Source organism: Centrocercus urophasianus, unplaced genomic scaffold, assembly GCF_019232065.1.
Source record: "Centrocercus urophasianus isolate 14NV4802_14NV808 unplaced genomic scaffold, USGS_Curo_1.0 seq_34, whole genome shotgun sequence".
In the NCBI taxonomy this organism is placed as follows: domain Eukaryota; kingdom Metazoa; phylum Chordata; class Aves; order Galliformes; family Phasianidae; genus Centrocercus; species Centrocercus urophasianus.
Window position 1 is genome coordinate 7,331,947 of NW_024884911.1, and position 20,583 is coordinate 7,352,529.

At 42.0% G+C, this 20,583-nt stretch overlaps 1 protein-coding gene across 6 annotated transcripts in view; it reads left to right on the top strand.

Annotated features, from left to right (window-relative positions):
• CRB2 (crumbs cell polarity complex component 2) overlaps positions 1-20,583 on the top strand; it is a 63,429-nt gene that overhangs the window by 15,804 nt on the left and 27,042 nt on the right. For 2 of the 6 annotated variants that reach the window (XM_042830864.1, XM_042830870.1), the window contains exon 1: positions 12,508-12,677. The exons of the other annotated variants lie outside the window; for them this stretch is intronic. In XM_042830864.1, coding sequence (XP_042686798.1) covers positions 12,605-12,677 — 73 coding nt within the window. In that variant the 5' untranslated portion in view covers positions 12,508-12,604. Of the gene's footprint in view, positions 1-12,507; positions 12,678-20,583 lie in introns of those variants that run through there. 6 annotated transcript variants of the gene reach the window in all.

A 20,583-nucleotide genomic window follows, 5' to 3' on the forward strand; every position in this document is an offset into this window, starting at 1 on the left:
TTGAAAAATTAATGTCCTTTTTATATCACGTGGCAGAAAGAGCTTCTGCTTTAGCTGAACAGGTGACCATTTAGAGTGGTTTAGCAAAGGACATCCTGTCAAAAAGACTAAATTTTACCATATTGTTAACATTTTTAGTAGATAAAGCAGTACTTCCTTCAGAGTCTGTAGTTCTCTAGTTAAAACTTGCTTGTGTATTTCATGATGGTGATCCATACCCTTTGGTAGTTCACACGCTTATGATTAAGCCTTTTCCATTGTGTGTTGATAACATCTAATTATTTCATTCCTTTTGTGGGACATTTATCTTCTGTACTTTCTATACTACTTTGATAAGTGGGGGGGGGAAAAAAAGGCTAAAATGTTATTTTTGTCACCTGATGGTTCTCAAGAGCTGTGCTACTCAGAATTTGCATGAATGCTCATGTACCCACTGTCACAGCAGAGCTGACTGTGACACCAGGCCATTCATCTACAGGCTGCTGCTCTGCTGCATGCAGTTATTGGCACGTCCAGTTCTGCAGCGTGCCTTGCTTAGTGGTGTGGTGAGCCGGTCCGTCCCTGGGGATCATCTGTCTCTAGGTTAAGGACTTCTGCTTATCCCGTTGCTTATCCCAGCCTGTGGGAGTTGAGCCATGTTTCTGACAGATCGGTACAAGCAGGACTTCGCAGCATGATAATCTCCAGCAGTGGGACTCTCACTTTTTTCTTTTTCACACTTCACTTCTGACACCTCCATCTGTTTGCTGTACTGTGCTTGTATCATTACTGTGGAAAAAATGAAATGCAATCACGTCTTTCTTTAAAGATAAAACAGATGAGATTAAAAGTTCCCACAAAGCTTACATTATGTTGTATTTCTAGTGCATTGGGCAAGTCTTGTTCAGGATTTATTCTCTCTCTCTCTAATTTTTACATTGGCAGTATAATGTTTATCATAGTATTCTGAAACGTGAAAGGACTGAGCTTCCTAGTAGTGTCATCTCGTGGGCCTGAACTGTATTTGCTAGAGATCTTTAATTACTAATGGTAAATGTAGAAGACATTCAGCAACAAGCAGGTTTGTTCGGCTATGTTGTCTTCTATCCCTTGTTCTGTGAAAACTTCAATATTTCTTTGTTACTTTTCTTTCTATCTTCTCATTTTAGTATCTCAACTTTATGTTCCACCAGCTGCCAAAACGTTTTGGTGTGAGTACGGCCTCAGACCTGCCTCTGCTTTGAGAACAGTCCTGTGAAGATGGCAAACTGGGTAGCAGCAAAATGTGTACAGCACTTCTACGAGTGCTTCTCTTCTATCAGAAGGTTGTTATTCTTATGCGTTTGTTGTTCTTCTCCTTGTTCTAAATAAGATCCCTTACAGATGAAAGAGAGTATTTGGAAATGAAAGACTGAAGAATGTATAGTAAAAGCCTGTTGCATTTCCACGAGTTCATACTGCCTTTCCCTGTGTCTCTGTTCTTCAGCAGCAGGGACCAAACTTAATGATTCTGCATTAATGGAGAATTTTGTCCATGGGTTTTATTTTCTGAAGAGGCTTCTGCACTGTAAATGGTGAGAGTTGGACTAGAGAATGCTTTACTTCTCACGTAGTTGCATGCAATTGTTCTTGAGCTGCCTTTTGCCTAAGTAATTATTACCAGTTTAAGCACTCTTAATTGTTGAATTAATATTCTTGATCATGTTAACAACATCTGTTTGGGGAGTTACTGCATTTGCAGCTATGCGTGCAGAGAGGGAGTGCTCTTGTGGAACTGTAACAGGGAGCGATTGGTACAGCAGGTTACTCTTAACCCGTGGAAATGCTACCATGATAGCATATCTCATCATGTACATATCAAAGTAAGTTTGTGTGACATGAATGAGGGTTGTATGATGATGAATGGGCATTTCTGTTACATTTAGCACAGTGTAATAAACACCTTTTCCTCAGTTCTTTAATTTACAAAAAATAAGTAGGCTTTTCTTGTCATCATTTTGTACCATATTAATTACGGCTTCCCATGCCAGTGCACACAACAGCTGTGCTCTGTTGTGCTCAGCATCTATGCATTCATACATTTTTTGGGATACGATTTTTTTTCCACATAAAATGGCAGTCTAGCCAGCCAGGGAAGAAAGCAGGGCCTCATTTGGAGCTGAGTCCAAGTACCTTTTCACAAGTTGTTACCTGATTGCATATCTACAACTGCCAGTCTCATAGACCAAACACAAAATGGGATTCTGGAAAGAACTGTGTTAGGAAAGAAGATGCCATGATTTTTATCTGTATTACCTTGGAAGGAGTACATTGCTATTACATTGCCACAGATCAGCATATTTCAGAGCATTTTATGAAAAGTGTAATAGTGAGAGGAGGCACAGTAACAATTGCATCAAATATTGATAAGGAAGATTATTAATTAGAGCAGGGGTGCGGGATTAAAATGTCTCTTGAGTTTCATTCCCCATTTGGTATGAGAGTGTGGTTTTGTGGTCAGAGAATGGGAAGCTCAGGACAACTGGAATCTTTTCTCATCTCTTCAAAGTGTTTGCTTAATGTCCTCAGTGGTTCAGTGGATATATAATGCTGTTGACCAGAGCTCTTAGAGTTACGTTATGCTGTTATGGTGGCACTGCTGAGAGTCAATTTACAATGGTCTTTCTGTTAATGCAGCTTAGTCTGTGTAGCTAACAGGAATGAGAAACACCTGGGAACAAGCAGGTGCTGTGCAGTCTGGTCATCGTGGAGTTTCACTCTCCTTCAAAAGCTGTGTCCTTTTGTGAGGTGAAGAAAACAAACTGGGTCAGAACTGTGGAGCAGAGGGTATGTAGTGCTGGACCATTTGGCTCTCTAGTGCAAAATGGAGGCTAGCATTTCACTTTTGAGAGCGTATGTAATGCTGAACTAATTGCCAAAGCAAAGAGAATGAATGAAGTTTTCTGGTTATATAGTCCTAGTTTATAAAGCAGCTTTCAAATGTGTTGCACTTGAAAAAGACACTGTAGGTTAGTAATTAGATTTCCTTTTAGAACAAAGGCTTGATTTGCATTACTAATAACAGTCAAGGTTATTAAAATAGAATTTCCCTATGATTTTGTTTTCAAGCAGCATCTGCCTCATTCTCTGTGTGTTTTCTTGTTTTGTTTGTTGTTGGTTTTTTTTTCTCCTCCCCCACAGTTTTGCTCCAGCAGGACTGTGCTGTGTGGATTTTTCCCTCTTTAGGTTCTTCCTGGTTCTAACATAATACCTGGAAGAAACGCTTTAGAGCCATTAGAATCTTACAAATTCCGTAAATTCATTTTTTCCTTTCACATTCGTTGTGTTACTTCAGTATGTGTCTGTATGTGCAGTAGCATGACATTCCCTGTGTGCCCCAGAGCTGTTTTGGCAGATAAAACTATACTGTCTTATAGCATCTTTGCATCCTTTTTTTTTTTTTTTCTTTAGGTCCCCTGAGTGTTTCCCTGCTCCCACTAGAGCTATTAGATGTTCTAACTGTGTGCTTCAGAAGATCAATATGTTTTTGGTGTGCAGAGGCATTATCATTCTGAGACTGTACAACTAGTATGTATTCATCCTATTAACATCTGCTCAAAATCCCCAGCATCCCGCCACAGTTAATAGAGAACGAGCACTTTGTCCTTGGCTGGGCTCTGTGGCTTGGGCACCTGACATCCAGCAGGTCACTGTTATGTCACTGACACAACAGATTCCATTTCACTCCTTTGCTCCTACTGACTTCTTTTTACTCACAAAGTCTCAGTTTCAGTTGAGGTGGATGAGTGAGCAGGGAAGCACTGTCTGTTGCTGCTGCGGTGATTCCTGAGTCATTGCCCAAAAAAGTTCTTCTGGTCCCTGAATGGTAGGTACTTGCTCTGGCCTGGCAGTGAGATTCTCACAGCCCACAGGGTGTGCTCATAACCGACATACTGACTCTGAAAAATTAGAAAGAGACAGGAGACAAAGCCCTCTGCTGGGCAGAATCAGCAGGTCGTGGTTTTTACTGGCTTGTGACATGGCTGGTTGTGTGCTTTTAAAGTAGTGTGAAGAGCTGTGACGTTCACCATAGCTTTAACTGCAGTGGGAACTTTGTGGTGGGAATACAAAGTGTCAACTTTATGATTTTAAGGGAAATTGTCTGTGGAGCTTAGTGACTGAGCGGAGGTAAACAAGGAAAATGGGATTGATATACAGCTGCAATGAAGTATTTAATAGCCAAGAATGAATTCACAATTTTAAAATCATATTTGTAGGACATAACCTCTTCCTGCTCTTAATGAAGGAGAGGAAACCGTTCCGGGGTAGAAAAACAACATGTTGACATTCCTGGTTTTCACCTGTGCCTTTTAGCTTTGATTTTAATTTTTTTTCTTATTGATGTATTATTGAAAGGTGGTTGCTGTAGTAAGAGTGCTGGATCATTCACATAAGTGTGAACTCTGGAGTTCTGCTTGGGGTTAAAGCTGTCTGACAAAGAAAAAAAGCAACCTCAAGGTAGTCATTATTTCATTCAAGGTTTCAGGGAAGTCTCTGTTTGCCTTGGGTTACAGGAGGGAATACTGTACAGCTCTTATAGTTGGTAGTGTTGCTGATGGCCTTTGTATCTTTTGAAACCAAATGAATCTGTAAAATCTCAGAAATCCTGGGTGCTGTGTAATGTTTAATCTTCATGTTATGTTTTCTGGTCTGAATAAAAGAAAATACAGAAGGAGAAGGAACCTGTGGTTTAACAAGCTTTGCAGAGAGGTAGGGCTGGAATTGAAGATATTCTCATTTAGTCTTACATACCCCAGTGACAGTGATTTTATCTTTTTCTCAGAACACACACATCTAAAAGATTTTCTGCTTGCTTCTCAGATTCCATTTTCACCAAAGTCGTTGCCCTCCTGACCTTCTGGAAGTGAGACTAGCAGAAATATGCAAAGTCCCCTGGTTCAGAGTCATGCATTAAAAAAAGATTTAGGATCAAATGGAGTTTACATTTTCAGCCAAAGGCTTTTTCTGAAAGGCATTGACAAGCTCTTACCAAACATCTGTGACTCACTGAATGTACAAGCTAGCAAAGCTAAAGATCCAGAAAATGATCCAAATACCATGCAGTGAAATTAATTTTCTGCCACTGTTCTACTGTTACAGGAAGCTCGTCCATCTATACTTTGGCTTGCTTTCTGGTTACAGATACTGAAAGGAAATTTTTCTGAAGTCAAGTCCTTTAATAGAAAGAGGAGGAGCTAATGCTGAATTGGAAGCAGAGATTCATCCCAACCATATACTCAAACAGTATAGCCAGGGTGGTATATTCACCCACTCCCAAAGCAGATGAGAATTTAAGCTGTCAGATTTGTGACGTCCATCTCATAAGGCATTCAAGCACAATAAATTTTTCTGGCAAATTGGCCTTGGCATGGAATCCTCTTTAAATATATGAGATGCTGCTTCTTGCTGTGATAAATATAGGGGTGACTTAGTTGCAATGGAGTTTCTCAGGGATGAAATGGATAGTATTCCAATAAACTGTCAATTATCATGTTTCTTTCCAGAGATATATATCGTTGGTGAATGGCAAAGCTGGACTGGCATTGCACATCGGATTTAAAATGTTAGAATTCTTTCCAGGTTCTTTGCAATAGTTCTTGAGAAGTTTCTGGATCCATCCCCTTGAATATTTTGTATGCAGAATATTACACGCTTCTGGCCAAGAGAGTTGCCTTGGTGCATATTCTTGCTCTTACTGAAACAATTACACTCTTGGTGAAGCCACCACTGTGTTCTCACAGGGATTTACCAGTTTTCTGTTCCTGTGGCTTTGTTCAGAAATAGGTTGGAAAAGTTGAAAGCAGTTCCCCATGTGTTTGCTTTCATCTGCTGACATCCCTTAATACTGTAAGTTTCTGAGTGCTTGTGTATATATGGACTCTTCTGTTTCAGACGTGTTCTGCTGCTGCTTCCACTTTTTTTTTTTTGCAGAATCTATCACAGAGTTGTTGTTTCAGACACTGATGAATTCGTGTGCACATTCAGCTCACCAGTTAGCAGAGCTAAAGATTCAGATGCTTCTCTTGCAGATCAATATTACCTTTTAGCAAAAGCAGCAGGAACTTGCTTTGCCTACTATTGGAAGAAATGATGTAGAAAATGTGCACAAGCCATCTTCCCTACGAGAAATAATATAAACTAGAGCTTCCCTCAGGGCAGAGAAAGAAGTGTTGATGTCCTAAAAGCTTCAGCCTACCCTTGTCCAGGTATGCATTTAGAAGTAAACGAGGCTATTTTCAAAAGAACAGAGGGGTTACACCTAATTAAGTGTGCAAGAATAACAGAATTAAGGTGCAGATGTGCAAAAGCAAACCCCATATCTTTGTCATCCTGGAGAAAATTCTTCAATATTTGGCTGACTTGTGGTCTGCGTCCATTCTATGTCTCACTGCCTGCTGTGGTGAACATGCCCAGTGTTTTGTGGAGGCTTCATTACAGAGCCTGCTGTGTGCATGATGGCTCTGAGAGATCAGAGTTTACGCCTGGAAGGCAAATGAGGCAGTGTTTGCTGGTTTATGCAGTTTTCAGAGGTCTTTCCATGCTATCCACATTGTATACAGCATGCAACGGGGCTCTGAGACTGGACTGTTTCAGAACACACTGTGTGCTCACATAGTGCAGCTATGTGTGTTTGTTATTCAGGTCCAGCTGGGGGCATTTCCAAAATTCCCTTTTTTCCCCTTGTGTTGACCTTCAGAGTGCTAACTTTTGTGTTATTAGGACGCTCCTTTCCCCTGGGCTCCGCTGCGGGGATCACCTACATACTCCTTGCTTTGCTGAAGGCAGCTGGTTCTGGCTGAGCGTTTAGCTTTTTCTCTGAAGCCTGTTAAGTGCCCTATGGGGACTGGCGTGGCTCCGAGGTTGCCAGCAACGCAGGCAGTCTCACCAAACATATGCTTATGTAGAGGGTTGCCTCTCAATGCTGGTTTTTGGCTGCTAGGTCGGAAACCTGCCCAGCACTGCCCCCCGAGCGGCCAGAAAGCCTCTGTGTAAGTAGCACGCATCAGTAAAAAGGGACGTTTGCAAGCACTGGAGATTTTGACAAAAGCAGCATAAAAAAGACCTCGTAATAAATACACAACACAACTTCAAAACCCTCTTGGATTCAGGCAACATCTTGGACTTGTGCTGCTTCCTTCCACAGCATTTTACTTGCTGAATCTTTTGCCCAGGACCTCTGACAGTCATTGAGCTGCTTCCTGTGAGCGCCGTCTGCCCAGAGAGGCTCCTGCAAGGGGCCGCCTTCCACTGAGCAGCCAGCTGTGAGCGGCGAAAGAGGATCAAAGAGCCTCCAAGTTGACCTGCAGAACTCTAGCAGAGCTTCACGGAGATCAAAGCCTGCATGCATGGTTAGAGTCTGACTTCTGCAACTTCTCTTAGAGATAACTTGGCAGAAGCTTGGCTCCATCTTTACTGTGTTTGTTGTGAATGGGCTCATAGGCTGGAGAAGAAGAATAAGGTTCTCTGCATGTACTGGATATTCTTGTTACAGTTCTAGCTCTATTCTGAAATGAGACATGTTTTAGTGATCTGCACGTGTGGCCAATATTGCAGTGCAGAGCAGGTGATTTCCAACTTCAGGAAGCCTGCTTCAGTTTTGTCCTCTCGAATCCTAACTGCAGACCTACAGGCAGAAGGGTGTCTTCTCAGAACTTGCTGGTAAAACTGGTTAGAAGAAATTTAAGATGCCATTTCTCTTAAGAGGATTCGATGTTCTCCCAGTTTCTCAGTAAAAGCAGGATTTCGGAGACTTCTTCCCTTGTTCGCAGCTGTACTGCAGGCACGAGCTGCTTGGCGCAGCGCCGCATCTCCCTGCAGGGCGAGCCGCGTGCCGCGCGGTGGCGCCGATGGCCGGGCAGTGCGGGAGGCACCGCCAACCTCCTCCGGACGGGATCGCTGCCTTCAGGCCTTGTCGGCGCAGAGCGTTCCTGTGCAACTCCCGTGCAGAAGTGTTTGTTTTGCCTGTGTGTTCCTGGATTGCTCTTCTTCCTTTACTCTGTGGTTTTCTATGAAATAATGATTGTGTTCCAGGACAGTGAGGCTGGGTCAGAATCCTGACCATCCCTCGTGTTTTTCTAATTGCTTGTTACACAGCGAGAAGCAGCAGCCCTTCTGCTATGTCTTCTTATGGCAGCAGTTTCTTTGCTGTTGTCCAAGACTGACCTATGTCATATACTAGATACTCTGTAATTTATGAGGTTTATTATGCCTAAAAAGTGTAACTAGGATGTCTTGAGACTGGAAATGTGTGATTCTTGCCAAGTATTAGCTGCAACTTGCAAGTTTTGACTTGCAGACAAAGCTTTTTCTTGGCTTGTCTGGTGTGTGCATGGTGCAGTGGGCCTTACAGTGCTCAGGGTGCTGCTTGGCACAGTTCTGCATTTCAGGATATTTCTAGTCGTGTTTGTTTGGCAGTGCAGGTGATGTATGATACATTTATTTTTTTTTTTTAATTCCTGTTCTCATCCAGTAGTCTTTGTGTGAATTTGTGCAGGGCAGAAGGGACATCTAGTGGTCAAGTGGAAAATTGGTGATGTGAACTGTAAGAGTAACTGTTTTTTACAAGAGGAAATTTTGGGAGATTGGACCCCAGAGTATTACATCACCCAGCTGTATTTGAAGCTTTCAGTTTGTGAAATTGGCCTCTCTGTAGGCTTGGAATTCCAAAACCTGAGGTCTTTTTGAATATATCCTGCACTTTCCAGCTCTGATTGAGAGCAGAAGAGTGTACTGAAGTGGCTTATTAAATTATTTTCCTTACAATTGTTTTGAGTGGAACTGGAAACTTCTTTCTTAGATAGCTTAACTTGCCTAGTTCCAAGTTTGCAGTCACGTGGAGTTGTGCCTAATAATGCTCAGGGGAAAACAAGGAGGGGAAAAAAAAAAAAGAAAAAAAAAGTGAAATTTTGTTTCTTTTGTGTTGTATTGTTCAGTTCAGAAAAGTGGAATATTTGTGTTTGGTGGTGAGGTTCCAGAAATGTAGGGAGGGACAGGTGAGGCCTCTCAGTACAGTATGTGCGCAGGGCAGGAGGTGTGAACAAGTGCATTCTTACCAGCTTCTGTCTGTGATTTGTACTGTTAGCATATTATTTAACCCCTGTGTGAGGAAAAGCTGTGCAGTAGTGCAAGCATATGTAGTTGTTAGAATGGAAAGCACTGACTGTTTTGTTTACGTACTTCGCTGTGCAGTCCATTCTGAAGTGCTTGTAGAAAAAGGAATAGGATTCTTTCCAGAAAGTTTACAGAAGAGTAAAGAATGTAGAAAACAGGTTCTGCTGGGTACTCCGAATCTGCACCCTCCTTTTTCTGCTAATCCAGCTTGCCTGCTGCTGCCCCATTTTCATGGCATGCATTTCCGGCTTGCAGAGTTTCCTGCCTACCAGCTGAGAATAGAAGCCTTGCTGTTTTGCTGTCCTTAAGTCTCCTGTAATGAGTGTTACACAGACGAAAGCAGCTGTGTCCTTTGGCTCTAATTTTAATACTATGTTAAAGAACAGATTATAGTGACGTTGGACTGCAGCAGTGCAGAGGTAGTACAATCCATGGCCGGTTTGGGGAAGGCTTTAGCAAGGATGACTAAGGACTTGGAGCTTATTCTTTAGATAACAAATCCACCCAATTGTGCTCTTTCTTTGCAAATGTAGTCAAGCCTAACAAATCAGGGCCTTAGCAGAGTTGCATTAAGGTCCTTTAATTGGACTAAGCTGGTTAATGCCCGCATTGGTTTTTGTAAGCCCAAGGGCCCAGGACAGAAGAGGTCTGCCATTTATGCTGATAAAATCCCATACAGTTGCAGTTGTGAATGTTGAAAAATTAAATTATAATATTCTTGGCGGCAGGCACCAAAGTAAGGTATTTTATTTACTATAATGAAGGAAAATGTCTTGACCCATGCAGACTTCAGTAGCTTGAGCAAAGAGTGACACTGAATGAACCTTAAGTCCCAGCAGGTATCATGGAGGTGATAACAGTGGCTGTAGGGAATAAATTAACCCTGTTCAGGACAATCTTCCTCCCTAACACACTCTGCACTGCAGAATTCACAATATCTGGCAGCAGTACAGGTGTGAGATTGTCGCACCTCTGTCTGTGGAAGGCTTTGGCTGAGAACCACGTTCTGCTGGGATTTCTCAGGTAGCTCAAGTCTAAGCCCTGTTGTGACAAATGCATGAAATGGTAGCATCGAACATATTAGATCGTTCCTTGACACCAATCATGCTCCTCTTGGCCTTCTTAGTTGTTCAGCCTCAGCTAAACTGTTTGCTCTTTTCTGAGTCTTGGTAGCATGTAACAGGTCTCTGGGGTTGGAGGAAGAGGAGTGGTTTCTTCCAGTGTGCAGTGGATCCATGTGTATGTGCTTTGATCTGAAAAAAATGTAAGCAGTGTAATTTACACAGGTGAGGCAAAAAAAGTCCCGAGCAGAAAGGTTCTGCACATGTCAGTGGTTGGTTAAGTTCTTGACAGCAAAATGAGAATCTGAAAAGAAAGAAATGAGTTCCAGATGGCTGAGGTAGGTGGCAAAAAAAAAAAACCTCAGTGAGGCTGATCTTGAGAAAACAGACTGAAGACACCAGAGATGGAGATGGGAACAGAGTGGTCCAGATAAGGTTGATAACACGTGATATATCATCTTTGGAGCATTCCAAGTCAGATTAGTGACCCAAACCATTTGTGTCTGTGTTTTGGTAGTGAAAATGCTCTTGCAGTTACTGTTCTGCCTTCTGCACTGAAGGTAGAAACAACGTAGTAATCATCCATTTTGCTGCATTGGCCCATCATCCTCTGTCTGTTCTGTAAGGATGCGGAGATGATATGAATTGCTCATTGCAGGACTGTGGCTGCTTTCATCAGGTTCTTAGGAGGTGATTGCCTTTGTATTTTTTTTTTTCTTGCTAGAAAGGATTCCACAGTGAGCAAACACATGAGTAACAGCAAAAGCACTGGGAAACCTCACACCTAGGTTTGAACCACTGTTGTAGTTTCACATTCACCTTTGTGCCCCCTAAATCATAGAATCATAGAATCACAAGGTTGGAAACGACCTACAAGATCATCTAGTCCAACCGTCTCCTCATCACCATTGCCACCACTAGCACTAAATGTCACATAAGACCCTAAGAGAGACTTCTCCTGATTTTTAGCTACTTTTACTTTCAGTTTTAGCATTGGAATATATGGAGCACTGGCACCAACTTGGAAGTGTCTTTATTCTGTTGCACATTACCCTCTGTTTTCAAATTAAAATTGGGGAGATATGTGTGAATTTGAGCTTATTTGGGTGTTGTTGAATTCTTTGCCTCTTCATATCTTGTGGCTGGAGCCCATTTCTGGTATTCTCTATTTAAAATAGCAGAATGCCTGTGAGAAATCCCTGTGAGAAAGAGCCCATATTTTAGTATGTAACTTGTCTAAAATGTGGAACTATGTTTTCAACAGTTCTTGCACTTGCTTTTGAAGTCTGGCACAGGTATTGTTAAGAGTGTGGGAGTGAAGGAAACCAGTGAAGCACTGGAATAGGGAAGCAGTATAGGCCTGTCTGCATCAATTCTTGCCCTCTTTTTTTGAACTAGGAATTTGTATGGCATCTTACCTGCCTTCTATTTTTAGTTGTCAGTGCAGGGGTGAGGCAATATACGTAATTCTCATTAGGGTTAATTTAATCCAATTGTGGTGTGGGTTTAGAGGTACTTAGTAGGTCACAATTGAGTGTGAGCTCTGTCTGTTTCCAGTGACTCCCATAAGGCAATGGGCACTGGCAATTTTTTCCACTTCTAAAACTTAAGCACATGTAGGTGTGCAGGTACGATTTGCTTCTTGTGTTACTCAGGTGCTTCTGTTGATCTCTGTACTTGTCCTTAATTAGGAAAAAAGGGTTCGTTTACCTTTTGTGAGTTTGTGTATCCTGTGGGTTCACACATCTCATGAGAGCAGTGAAGGCTGATGCCTCTCTTTGGAATGAATAGTGGGATTATTGTGTCTTTTCACTTCTCCTTCAACAAGCCATCTTTTCTTGAAAAACTATTAAAGATCTTCACCTGGAATTTAAGTAGTGACTGTATAGAAACCTGCATCCTAGAAATGGTCCTCAGCCCTCCCTCAGTCCCCAGGACAGTTCTGAGCTCCAGCGGCAGCGATGGAGATATAAGGTTCATTTTCCTGTGGTGGGAATTCAAAAAGCAGAAAAAGCACCGAGGAACCCTTTTCTTTTTGCCTTACACTGCGACTCTCCCAGTTATCCAGTTTCCTGCCTACCTCTGACAGCCTGGGACTTTTTTCTGACTGGGGGCATGGATGAGCTTCAGCTGCCGTGCCTGTAAATCCAGCTTGTGCTGCCCTGTGCAGTTCAATCCATGTGATCCAGGCAGCATTTTCTCTGTGTTCCAGGGACATGAGTAAAGCGTTTCAAAGTGAACAGGGACTCTGTCCACGGTGTTAGTGCTAGTCCCCAGTTCGGAAGGGTATGGAGTGGGTGCCTGGGGTAGAGAAAACTTTCTGAAATCCGGGATGCGGGGAGAGCTGGTAATCAGTAGCTTGCAACTACGGTTTCTCCCTTGAGGTTTTTAGAACAGCCACTCTTAGGCTTGTCATGGAATTAAAGAAAACTACATCCAGGGTATACAATGCTGCTCTCCTGCTGCCACTTTTCCTCTTATTTTGGGGTAAGTTTTTGTCTTCTGTGCCTAATTCTTACCCGGCTAATATGCAGTAACTTGGATCAAGTCTATGATCTGCCCTTGTGTTGTAAAGGTAACTTGACAAAATGTCACCCTCATGATTAGATGGAGCCTGAAAATTTCTTATCAGGAAGATAAAAGGCATTCCGTTGTAGATAAGTTTTTCTCTCTACTTATTTCTGGTCTCCTTTTGTCATTCTCCCTGTGCACATGTGGATGAATTTATTCCCTAGAGCTGAAAGTACGTGCACTTTCATGTTATTAAGTTCTCAGCTGATATTTTCTCCTCGGAAAAGTTATGGATTTCACCATTGTGCCCACACAGAAGAAGCGCAGAGCTTTATTCCAATTCTGTATCTTTTAAAGATATGTCAAGGCAAAAGAGGATTGTATCTAGGGGAGTATACCAACATGCTCAAGTGCCAGGTATCTGTGATACGAAATGTGGAGGAAGAAAACAGCGCACGAGTATTCCCTTAGATATTTTGAAGAAAGCACAAGAAGTGATGATGTAACAGGCTGTGTTACACTGATTGTTTTTAATTGTTATTTCCACATTGAAAACTTATTTTATAGCCCATAGGATATACTTCAGCATATTGAGGTTCTGCATGTGAGTGTGTTTTTGTGCTGCAAAAGTCAGCCTCGTATACAACTCTAAGAAAGAGATTTGTTTCTTCTGGAATAGGTGTCTGGAGATCTGCTGGGCCTAGACATCTGTTTGAGTCATCTAGGGATTATAAGGTCATGTCAGGAACGTGTCTAACCTTTCAGTGGAAATATGATTGGGATTGAACTGGCCTCCTCCTGATCTTGTCAGCACTGTGTGGCCGATACCTGTCTGTAAAAGTCCTGTTTGTTTGCCACTCCAGTAGAACAGCAGTAATCAGTGATGTGCAAAAGGAAAGGTAAAAATATGGTCGGAGTGCCTTCTTGCTGCTAATACCTGCCAAATACTGAGTTTGGGTTTTTCTCGTGATGTTGGATGATGTTTATGTTCTTTCTGAGTGATGGATAAGGTTTTCAGCTTTCTCTTTATCCCCCACAGTCTTTATTTTCTCCTGAAGCCTCCCTAAATTTACTTTGCTCTGGTCACGTCTTACTATGGCTATGAAAGTCAGGCTGGTTTTGGTTTTCGTTTTTAGTCTGGATTCTTTTTTGTTTCCCTTGTACCAGCTTCTTTGTGTGAGCTCCAAGTGCCTGGAATTCCTCTGGCCATGGGGAAGCAGCAGGATTGTCTTTTGTATCTAGTAACCATAGCTACTGGTTTGAAGTGTGAAGCAATTACGGTGGTTTTGTATTGTGCAAGAAGGAAGGCCCATTGCACCTACTGTATTGCTCAGCATGGGGCTGCTGGGAGGTGGGTGTTTTGGGGGATTTGTGCTGTTAGATCACTGCACTCACAGCTTTTGGGTGAAACTCTTTTCTGGAACAGTAATTTACTGAGAATTGTAGAATAATCCTTTTGGGTGACGCCTCTCAGAACAGCCAGGGAAGCTGAAGGGAAGCCACTGTTCCAGTCTTTACGCCTTCTCCTATTTTGCAGGGGAATTCTGCCAGATTGCGGCTGTACTGAATGGTGGTATTTACGTAGCACCTGTAGCACTTTTAAGGCCATGAGGAAGGGGTGCTTTTTCTTGTCCTTGTGAGGCATATGACTATTTCTGTTATTTGAATTGGCTAAATACAAGTGTCGTTGAAGCCCCACACAGAATCACCCGGGTTGGAAGGGACCTCAAGGATCATGTAGTTCCAACCCCCCTGCCTAGCAGGGCCCAAGATGCTTAAGTTATTTATTGAGAACGTGTTCAGAAAATCCTGGTTGTCCGGATGGTCAATTGCAAACTGTAACCATAAGAGCACTCTGCTTCCAGACCCACACAATCTCCAGTTGTTTAAAATAAACTCCAGAGGGAGTGGAGCAGACTCTGCATGTCATTCCAGTTTCACTGCAATTTTCTGTGTAATGAACAGAATGGCTCTCAGCTTAATTTGTCGTGTTCTAAAGAACAGAGTAGATTCTAGAGAACAGAACCAAGCATCTGCTCATTCCTGTTTCCCCAACAAGCACAGTAACTCAAATACCTTTGGCCTGGAACATGCTTTGGATGCCTATTGGGAGAGCACGTGCAGACAAACCTTTTCTTGGGCGGCTCACTGTCTGCTCTACTGCAGGCTCTTGAGATTAGCTCAGACATACAGACAGTTTAAATCGCACTTTCTTCTAAACCTGGGAACAAAGAAATATGATCTTTTCAACTTTGTTGATTGTCAGCATATTGAAATAGGAATTGGAAATTAAAGCTTATGACTCATTTTCGTTAACTGAGTACACAGGAAACCCCGTCTCTGTATTTGATCTATGGAAATGGCTGAGAGATCAGAGACTGTGTAAGCCATGAAGGTTAGTTAGCTTGGAGGAGTGTTTATCAAGGGGAAATAAAGGAGTGTGTTAAGAACAGACGATCAAAGGGTTACTGTGGCAATATATTCAATGGTATCATAAAACATTTATTTATAACTAGTGTCTTTCTCCAGGTATTAGAAGCAAAGTAATAGAAGGTACATCTTCAGATGTGTGTTAAAGCATTGAACAGATAATGAAAAAGATCTAGCTGGCTATTTGTTCTGAGTTAAGAGTAAGTTTAATTCCCTGAAGTGGTACTTCTGCTTAATGCTGTTAATGCCTCTGGCCATAATACTGGCACTGTTGCTGCTCACCGTTGGCACCTTTCAGCAATTCACTGGGTAAGCTGGGTGGGAGAGAGCCAGGAATTCTGCTTCTTTGGTGGAGGAACTACTATGCATATTTCACAGTGGGAAACTGAGTCATATCTTCTTATGCTTGTCTTCATGAAGATCTAGTGATCGAGGTCTATAAATACTCTTTGTGAATATTTTATGTTCATAGTTTGTGTGCATATCTGGCATGAAAAAGCTTTGCCATACCAAACACTTGGCATGTAAATGTTGTGTGGAACTGCTGGTCTCCGGTAACTCAGAAGAAAATGCATGAAGTAGGCTGGCAACGTAGGAGCACCCTAAAATATAGTTTGTATTGAGACTGGCAACACTGTCCTGTGTTGAGAGTGACATGGGACTTGTGAAGATGCATGAAGTGTCTGCTCATAGCCCTCATATGTTCCCTGTATAGATGAACTGAAGCTACTTCTTGAGGAAGGATTTGGTTTCATTCATTTACTACTTTCCATAGCAGATGTGCCATCTTTCTGAAATTAGCAAGGGTTGGGGAAGAAAGGGAACACAACGCAAAAGCCCCTTTTCAGGCCTGCCCAGGCCTTGTTTCTGTTGAGGAGAATCTGGGAACGGGTCTCAGTGTGTACCCTGCACTAATCCTAACACTGACCAGGACAGGGAAAGATCAGCAGAGGTCAGCAGGGATTTGCTAATATAAGCACATGCATTCCTGTTGTCATGGAAACATAACTCTTTCCATTCCTTTTTTATTCTCTGATTTCTAAATTCTCTGATGCTCGAGTTCCCTTCCTGCCCTTGGTATCTTTCCCAAGCAGGAAATGTGCTGGGGTGAGCATTGGGGTTTTGTTTTTTTTTTTTTTTTTCAGACTCTGAGGATCCCCCCCTGTGGATCTAGCCCAGTTACTGCGGTGCAGTTAGGGGCTGCTGTTGGGAAGCCTGTTTTACTCGCTGCTTGGTTGTAACTTGTCCTTTTTCAAGTTGTTACAGAAGCAGGGCTGGTGAAATGCACCTGAAGGAAGCCCCTTTCTTCTTAAGAGATAATAATCATCAAGGTTAAGATGTAAAATATCTTGAGAGTCAAAGAACTTAACAGGGCAAATCCTTGCACAAAACATACTTCATGCATAATGGATGAATAATAATTTCAGAAACATAAATTACAACTTGTAAGCATTAAGCAGTCTGTTCCCAAAGTATATCATTAAAATAATAGAGGAGAATGTGTCTAAATCCTGTCTGGTACAACTTGTTAATAGAAAACAGAAGTGCTAATTGAGGAGACGAAGCATGTAATCTCTTTTCTCCTCCTTCTGGGACTCCTTCACGTAAATAGGACCTTGAGGAGCAGAGTGTGCATTCTTCAGCTGTACTTGGTTTTGGACGTGGGGAAATGCTATTGGTCGGACAGGTAGCCTGGTTACCTGTTAAAAGCACTGCAGCTTCACTTTGACGTTTTACATCCCGCAGAAGAAGCTGTGTGCTTTTCATCTGGGTGATGTGGATCGTACTGACTTTCTGGGAGAGAAAACCTGAGGTGGATGAGAAAAATTGGACGCATCCCGATTCTTATCTTTTTGTCTCAGAAAGCTTGCCTTTGGACTGACCCAAGGATAGGAAGGACAGATCCTTCCAGCATTGGTGTTCTCGTAGGCTGGGTAAAATGCCCATCACACAGGGCTGTAGGGGCTGCCTCCTCCTGCTAGGCATTCTCTGCTTCCTGAAATAGTTTGGGGACATCAGAGAAGCGGGTGAATGTTCAGATCATGGAAGTACTGAAAATATATGTGAATTCAGAAGCAGGAAACAAAATACAGCCATTCCTGTGATCATCTCTCCTATTGCTCAGCGGTCCTAATAACCATGTCATGTGCAGGAATGAAATGTTAGGGAAGGGAAAAATCCAACTTTATAATTCTTGAATTCACTAACTCTTGAATCATTTAATCTTACAGGACACTGGTGAGAACATACACTTATATCTATTTCATAAGTTGGGCAGTCTGATACAGAAAATTAGATTAACTTGCCTATGCTCACATTATGTTTTTGCAGCACCAGGAAATAATTTTCTGGTATCCTGACTCTTGCAGCATTTATGGCTATGATTAAGAACATTTTTATGAGAGATTGTAATCAGGAGAAAGTGACAAGATGAGAATGTACCATTGTGTATGTGTGCTGTGCACGTGTGAGCAGATGTTCAGAGAGGAATATCTTCAGTTGTTATTGCTGACTCTGCTCATCATTTTCTGGTCTGTGTTGAGAAAATATTGTCTTATTTGAATGAGGCATATGATATCTTTTGGGAAAAAAAACAGTCACAACATGAGTCACACATCAGTGCTGTTCTTCAGTGAGAAGGAAGCAAGGTAATCTCTGGGCTAATCTCAACCCAAGCATGTTACTTCCCTCTTGGAATTTTAAGTGACCTCTAGGGCACCTTTAAGGTAGTTATCAGTGAGTACTTGGTAGGTGACAACTAAGGGGTGCCTTGTGAAGCAACAGCTTGAACTGCGGAAATTAAAGTGAGAGAGAGAGAGAGAGAGAAAGAGAGAGAGACTTTTTTCATGAAGGTGTGGGACTGAGCATCTTCCGTGAGCCCAGGTGTATCCCCAGCCCCAAAGCATCCACCATCTGTCGTTGGTTTCTGAGGTCCTCAGGAAACTAACCTGTGAAAAGCAAAACCAAATGATACGAGGCAGTGAGTAATGCTGAAGCAGTGCATCGTGAGCTGTGAATGCGTTCTGTGTACTGCCTTAGCAACTCTTGTTTGGAATGAAGAGGGAAATCTGTGGAAGAACTTCAGTGCAACTCATGCTGTGGGACAATTACCACTGAGGTATAAGACAACAGAATAAACAAAGCTGCAGTTGTGGTGGTTTTTTAACTAAAAGGCAGCAGCCTTGAGGGCCTCTTCCTCCCATGCGGTCTGTGAGCTCTCACAGCTCTCTGGCATTGCAGAGCACCTTGTCCTGGCACATGAAGCGAGAGACTCCTCCCGACTCTCAGGGGAGAGATGGTGAGCTCCTGCAGGGCTCTCAGGTTGCCTGCTGTCTTGTTAGTTTCTTGCTCCTAATTTTGCTGATATATACCTGGCTGTTGTAATTGCTGTTTGATAACAACATTTAATAAAGTTATCAAGTATAAAGTGATTAAAGGCAATTATTAAAACAAAGCCTGGCAAAACAACTCATTTGCCTTAAAGTGATAGAAAAGTCACAAACTCCAACCTTTAGGGAGAACCTTTGTCAGCTATTTCTAAAGTGCAAAACCAGACCTATCCTGAGAAAGCTCAAGGAATGCTTTATATCTGACTGTTGGCCTTTGAAGTCCCTTCTAATCCAACCCTAAATTCCTGGAACGTGTTCTTCAAAGAAACTGTAGTCTTCTCCAGTTTCATTTTCGAGTAGGATTGCAGGACAGTATTACTGCATTATTTTTTTTCATGTTTTTCCACTTTCAAATGTCACTTATTTGTGTTATTCCTGTGAAAGGTAAAGGAGAAATCCTGGATGTCTTTGTTAATTCAGTACCAACAGCTTCTGTGGAAATTTTCAACTCCTGGCTCTTGGTGACTACTCTCATGCTCTCATAAAACATATAAGTGTGGTCTGAATTGCCTGTTTTTATGGTCAGTATGTTGTGTAGCAGGAAAGGCTAATTTGTTGTTCTTATTAGCATTGGTTGCATATTCATGTAGGGTAATCTGTTCCAAAATTGAGAGGAATTACTGTATGTCCTGGAGCAGATTGATGAAAATATCAGAAACAGAGTTTAAAAAAAAAAATAAAATCATGCATGTTCTTTCTCAGTCTTGGTGGTAGCCTACATTTCTGGTAGCCATGTAGGTTATTTTGCACACAGTGTGTTTAGCTTTCTGCTGATGTCATCAGTGCTTTACTTCTTACTGCTGAGACTGTCTTTTCTGAGATCACTTTGTAATAAGTTCTGTTGAGAATTAATGTCTCATCTGTGGCAAATTATTTAGCCAAAACTTTTAGCATTACCACTGGATGAGTATTAGGACGACGCTGTGTTTACCTGGAAACATGTTTTGTCCGGGGGAAATACTGCAGTTTAATTAGTATATGTGATATATTCTTGGAGCTAGTGTTGTTAATGTCACTACAGCCTCTACTGGGCAGGGGAAATGCAGTGATGACTATCTGCAAGCTATAGTTCACAGAATAATTTGAAATGATTTTGGTACCATTTTATTTCATGTGACATACAGTTGCAGTTTCCTCAGCTGGCTCCATCCATGTCCAAGGAGCAGTGTTACTTCAGGATCTCAGCTAGAGTTGCCTGGGCATCCCCGCCAGCAGCCAACTGCTTAGTTCTCCCAGGCACTTAAGGGTTTGGGGTCTCTCCTCAAAATCTTTTTCTTTCAGAAATCTGCTGTCTCTAGAAATGACCTTTCTCCTTGCCTAGCATCAGTCTGTTAAGGGAAAAGGTGAATTGATGCACACATCTTTTGATTTGGAAAGGTTCCAGTGTTATGCTCGAAGCATCTCCAGCTGAAGAGCTCTCACAGGGAGTGGAAAGGAGCCTTTGCTAATAACCTGTTTGATTTTCAATTCCAAGAGGTGCAGCAGTTCCTGTAATGACCACTGCCTTGTTCAGCAAGAGCTGAGACAAGTTGGGAAGAAGCGAAGAGGAATTTTGCTTTCAACTTGGCTCTGCCTTCAGTGCATCCAACTGCCTCTTCTGCCTGAGGCCAAGAATGTTTTAAATTTACAGTTAGAAGATAAAATACAGAAAGCAGGAAGAAGAAATTTTGTTAACTGTCGAGACCCATGGCATTCAGAGTCTGTGGATCAATATGATTACATACAGTTTTTATTAATTACTAATCCCAAAAATGGGAACGTTTTTCTCCTTTCTCCAGTAAGGTCCCAGGTCCTACTGATGTCATCACTTTTAGATCTAATTCAAGTAACATTTGATCATAGAAAGAAGCTAAATCTAATCCAGTAGCAATGCAGGAAATGACTTTTCTCTATGCCATCCTGTGCATAACTGATTCTGTTACACATAACAAGACAGCTTCTGCTGTTGTTGTTGGTAACTGTAGTGACCTTTGAGGAGACTGGGATTTTACCTATTAATTTGCTACCGTTCTTTGGTAAACCAAGAGGGCCTTCTGACTTCTTAAAAAAACTTCACATATGCT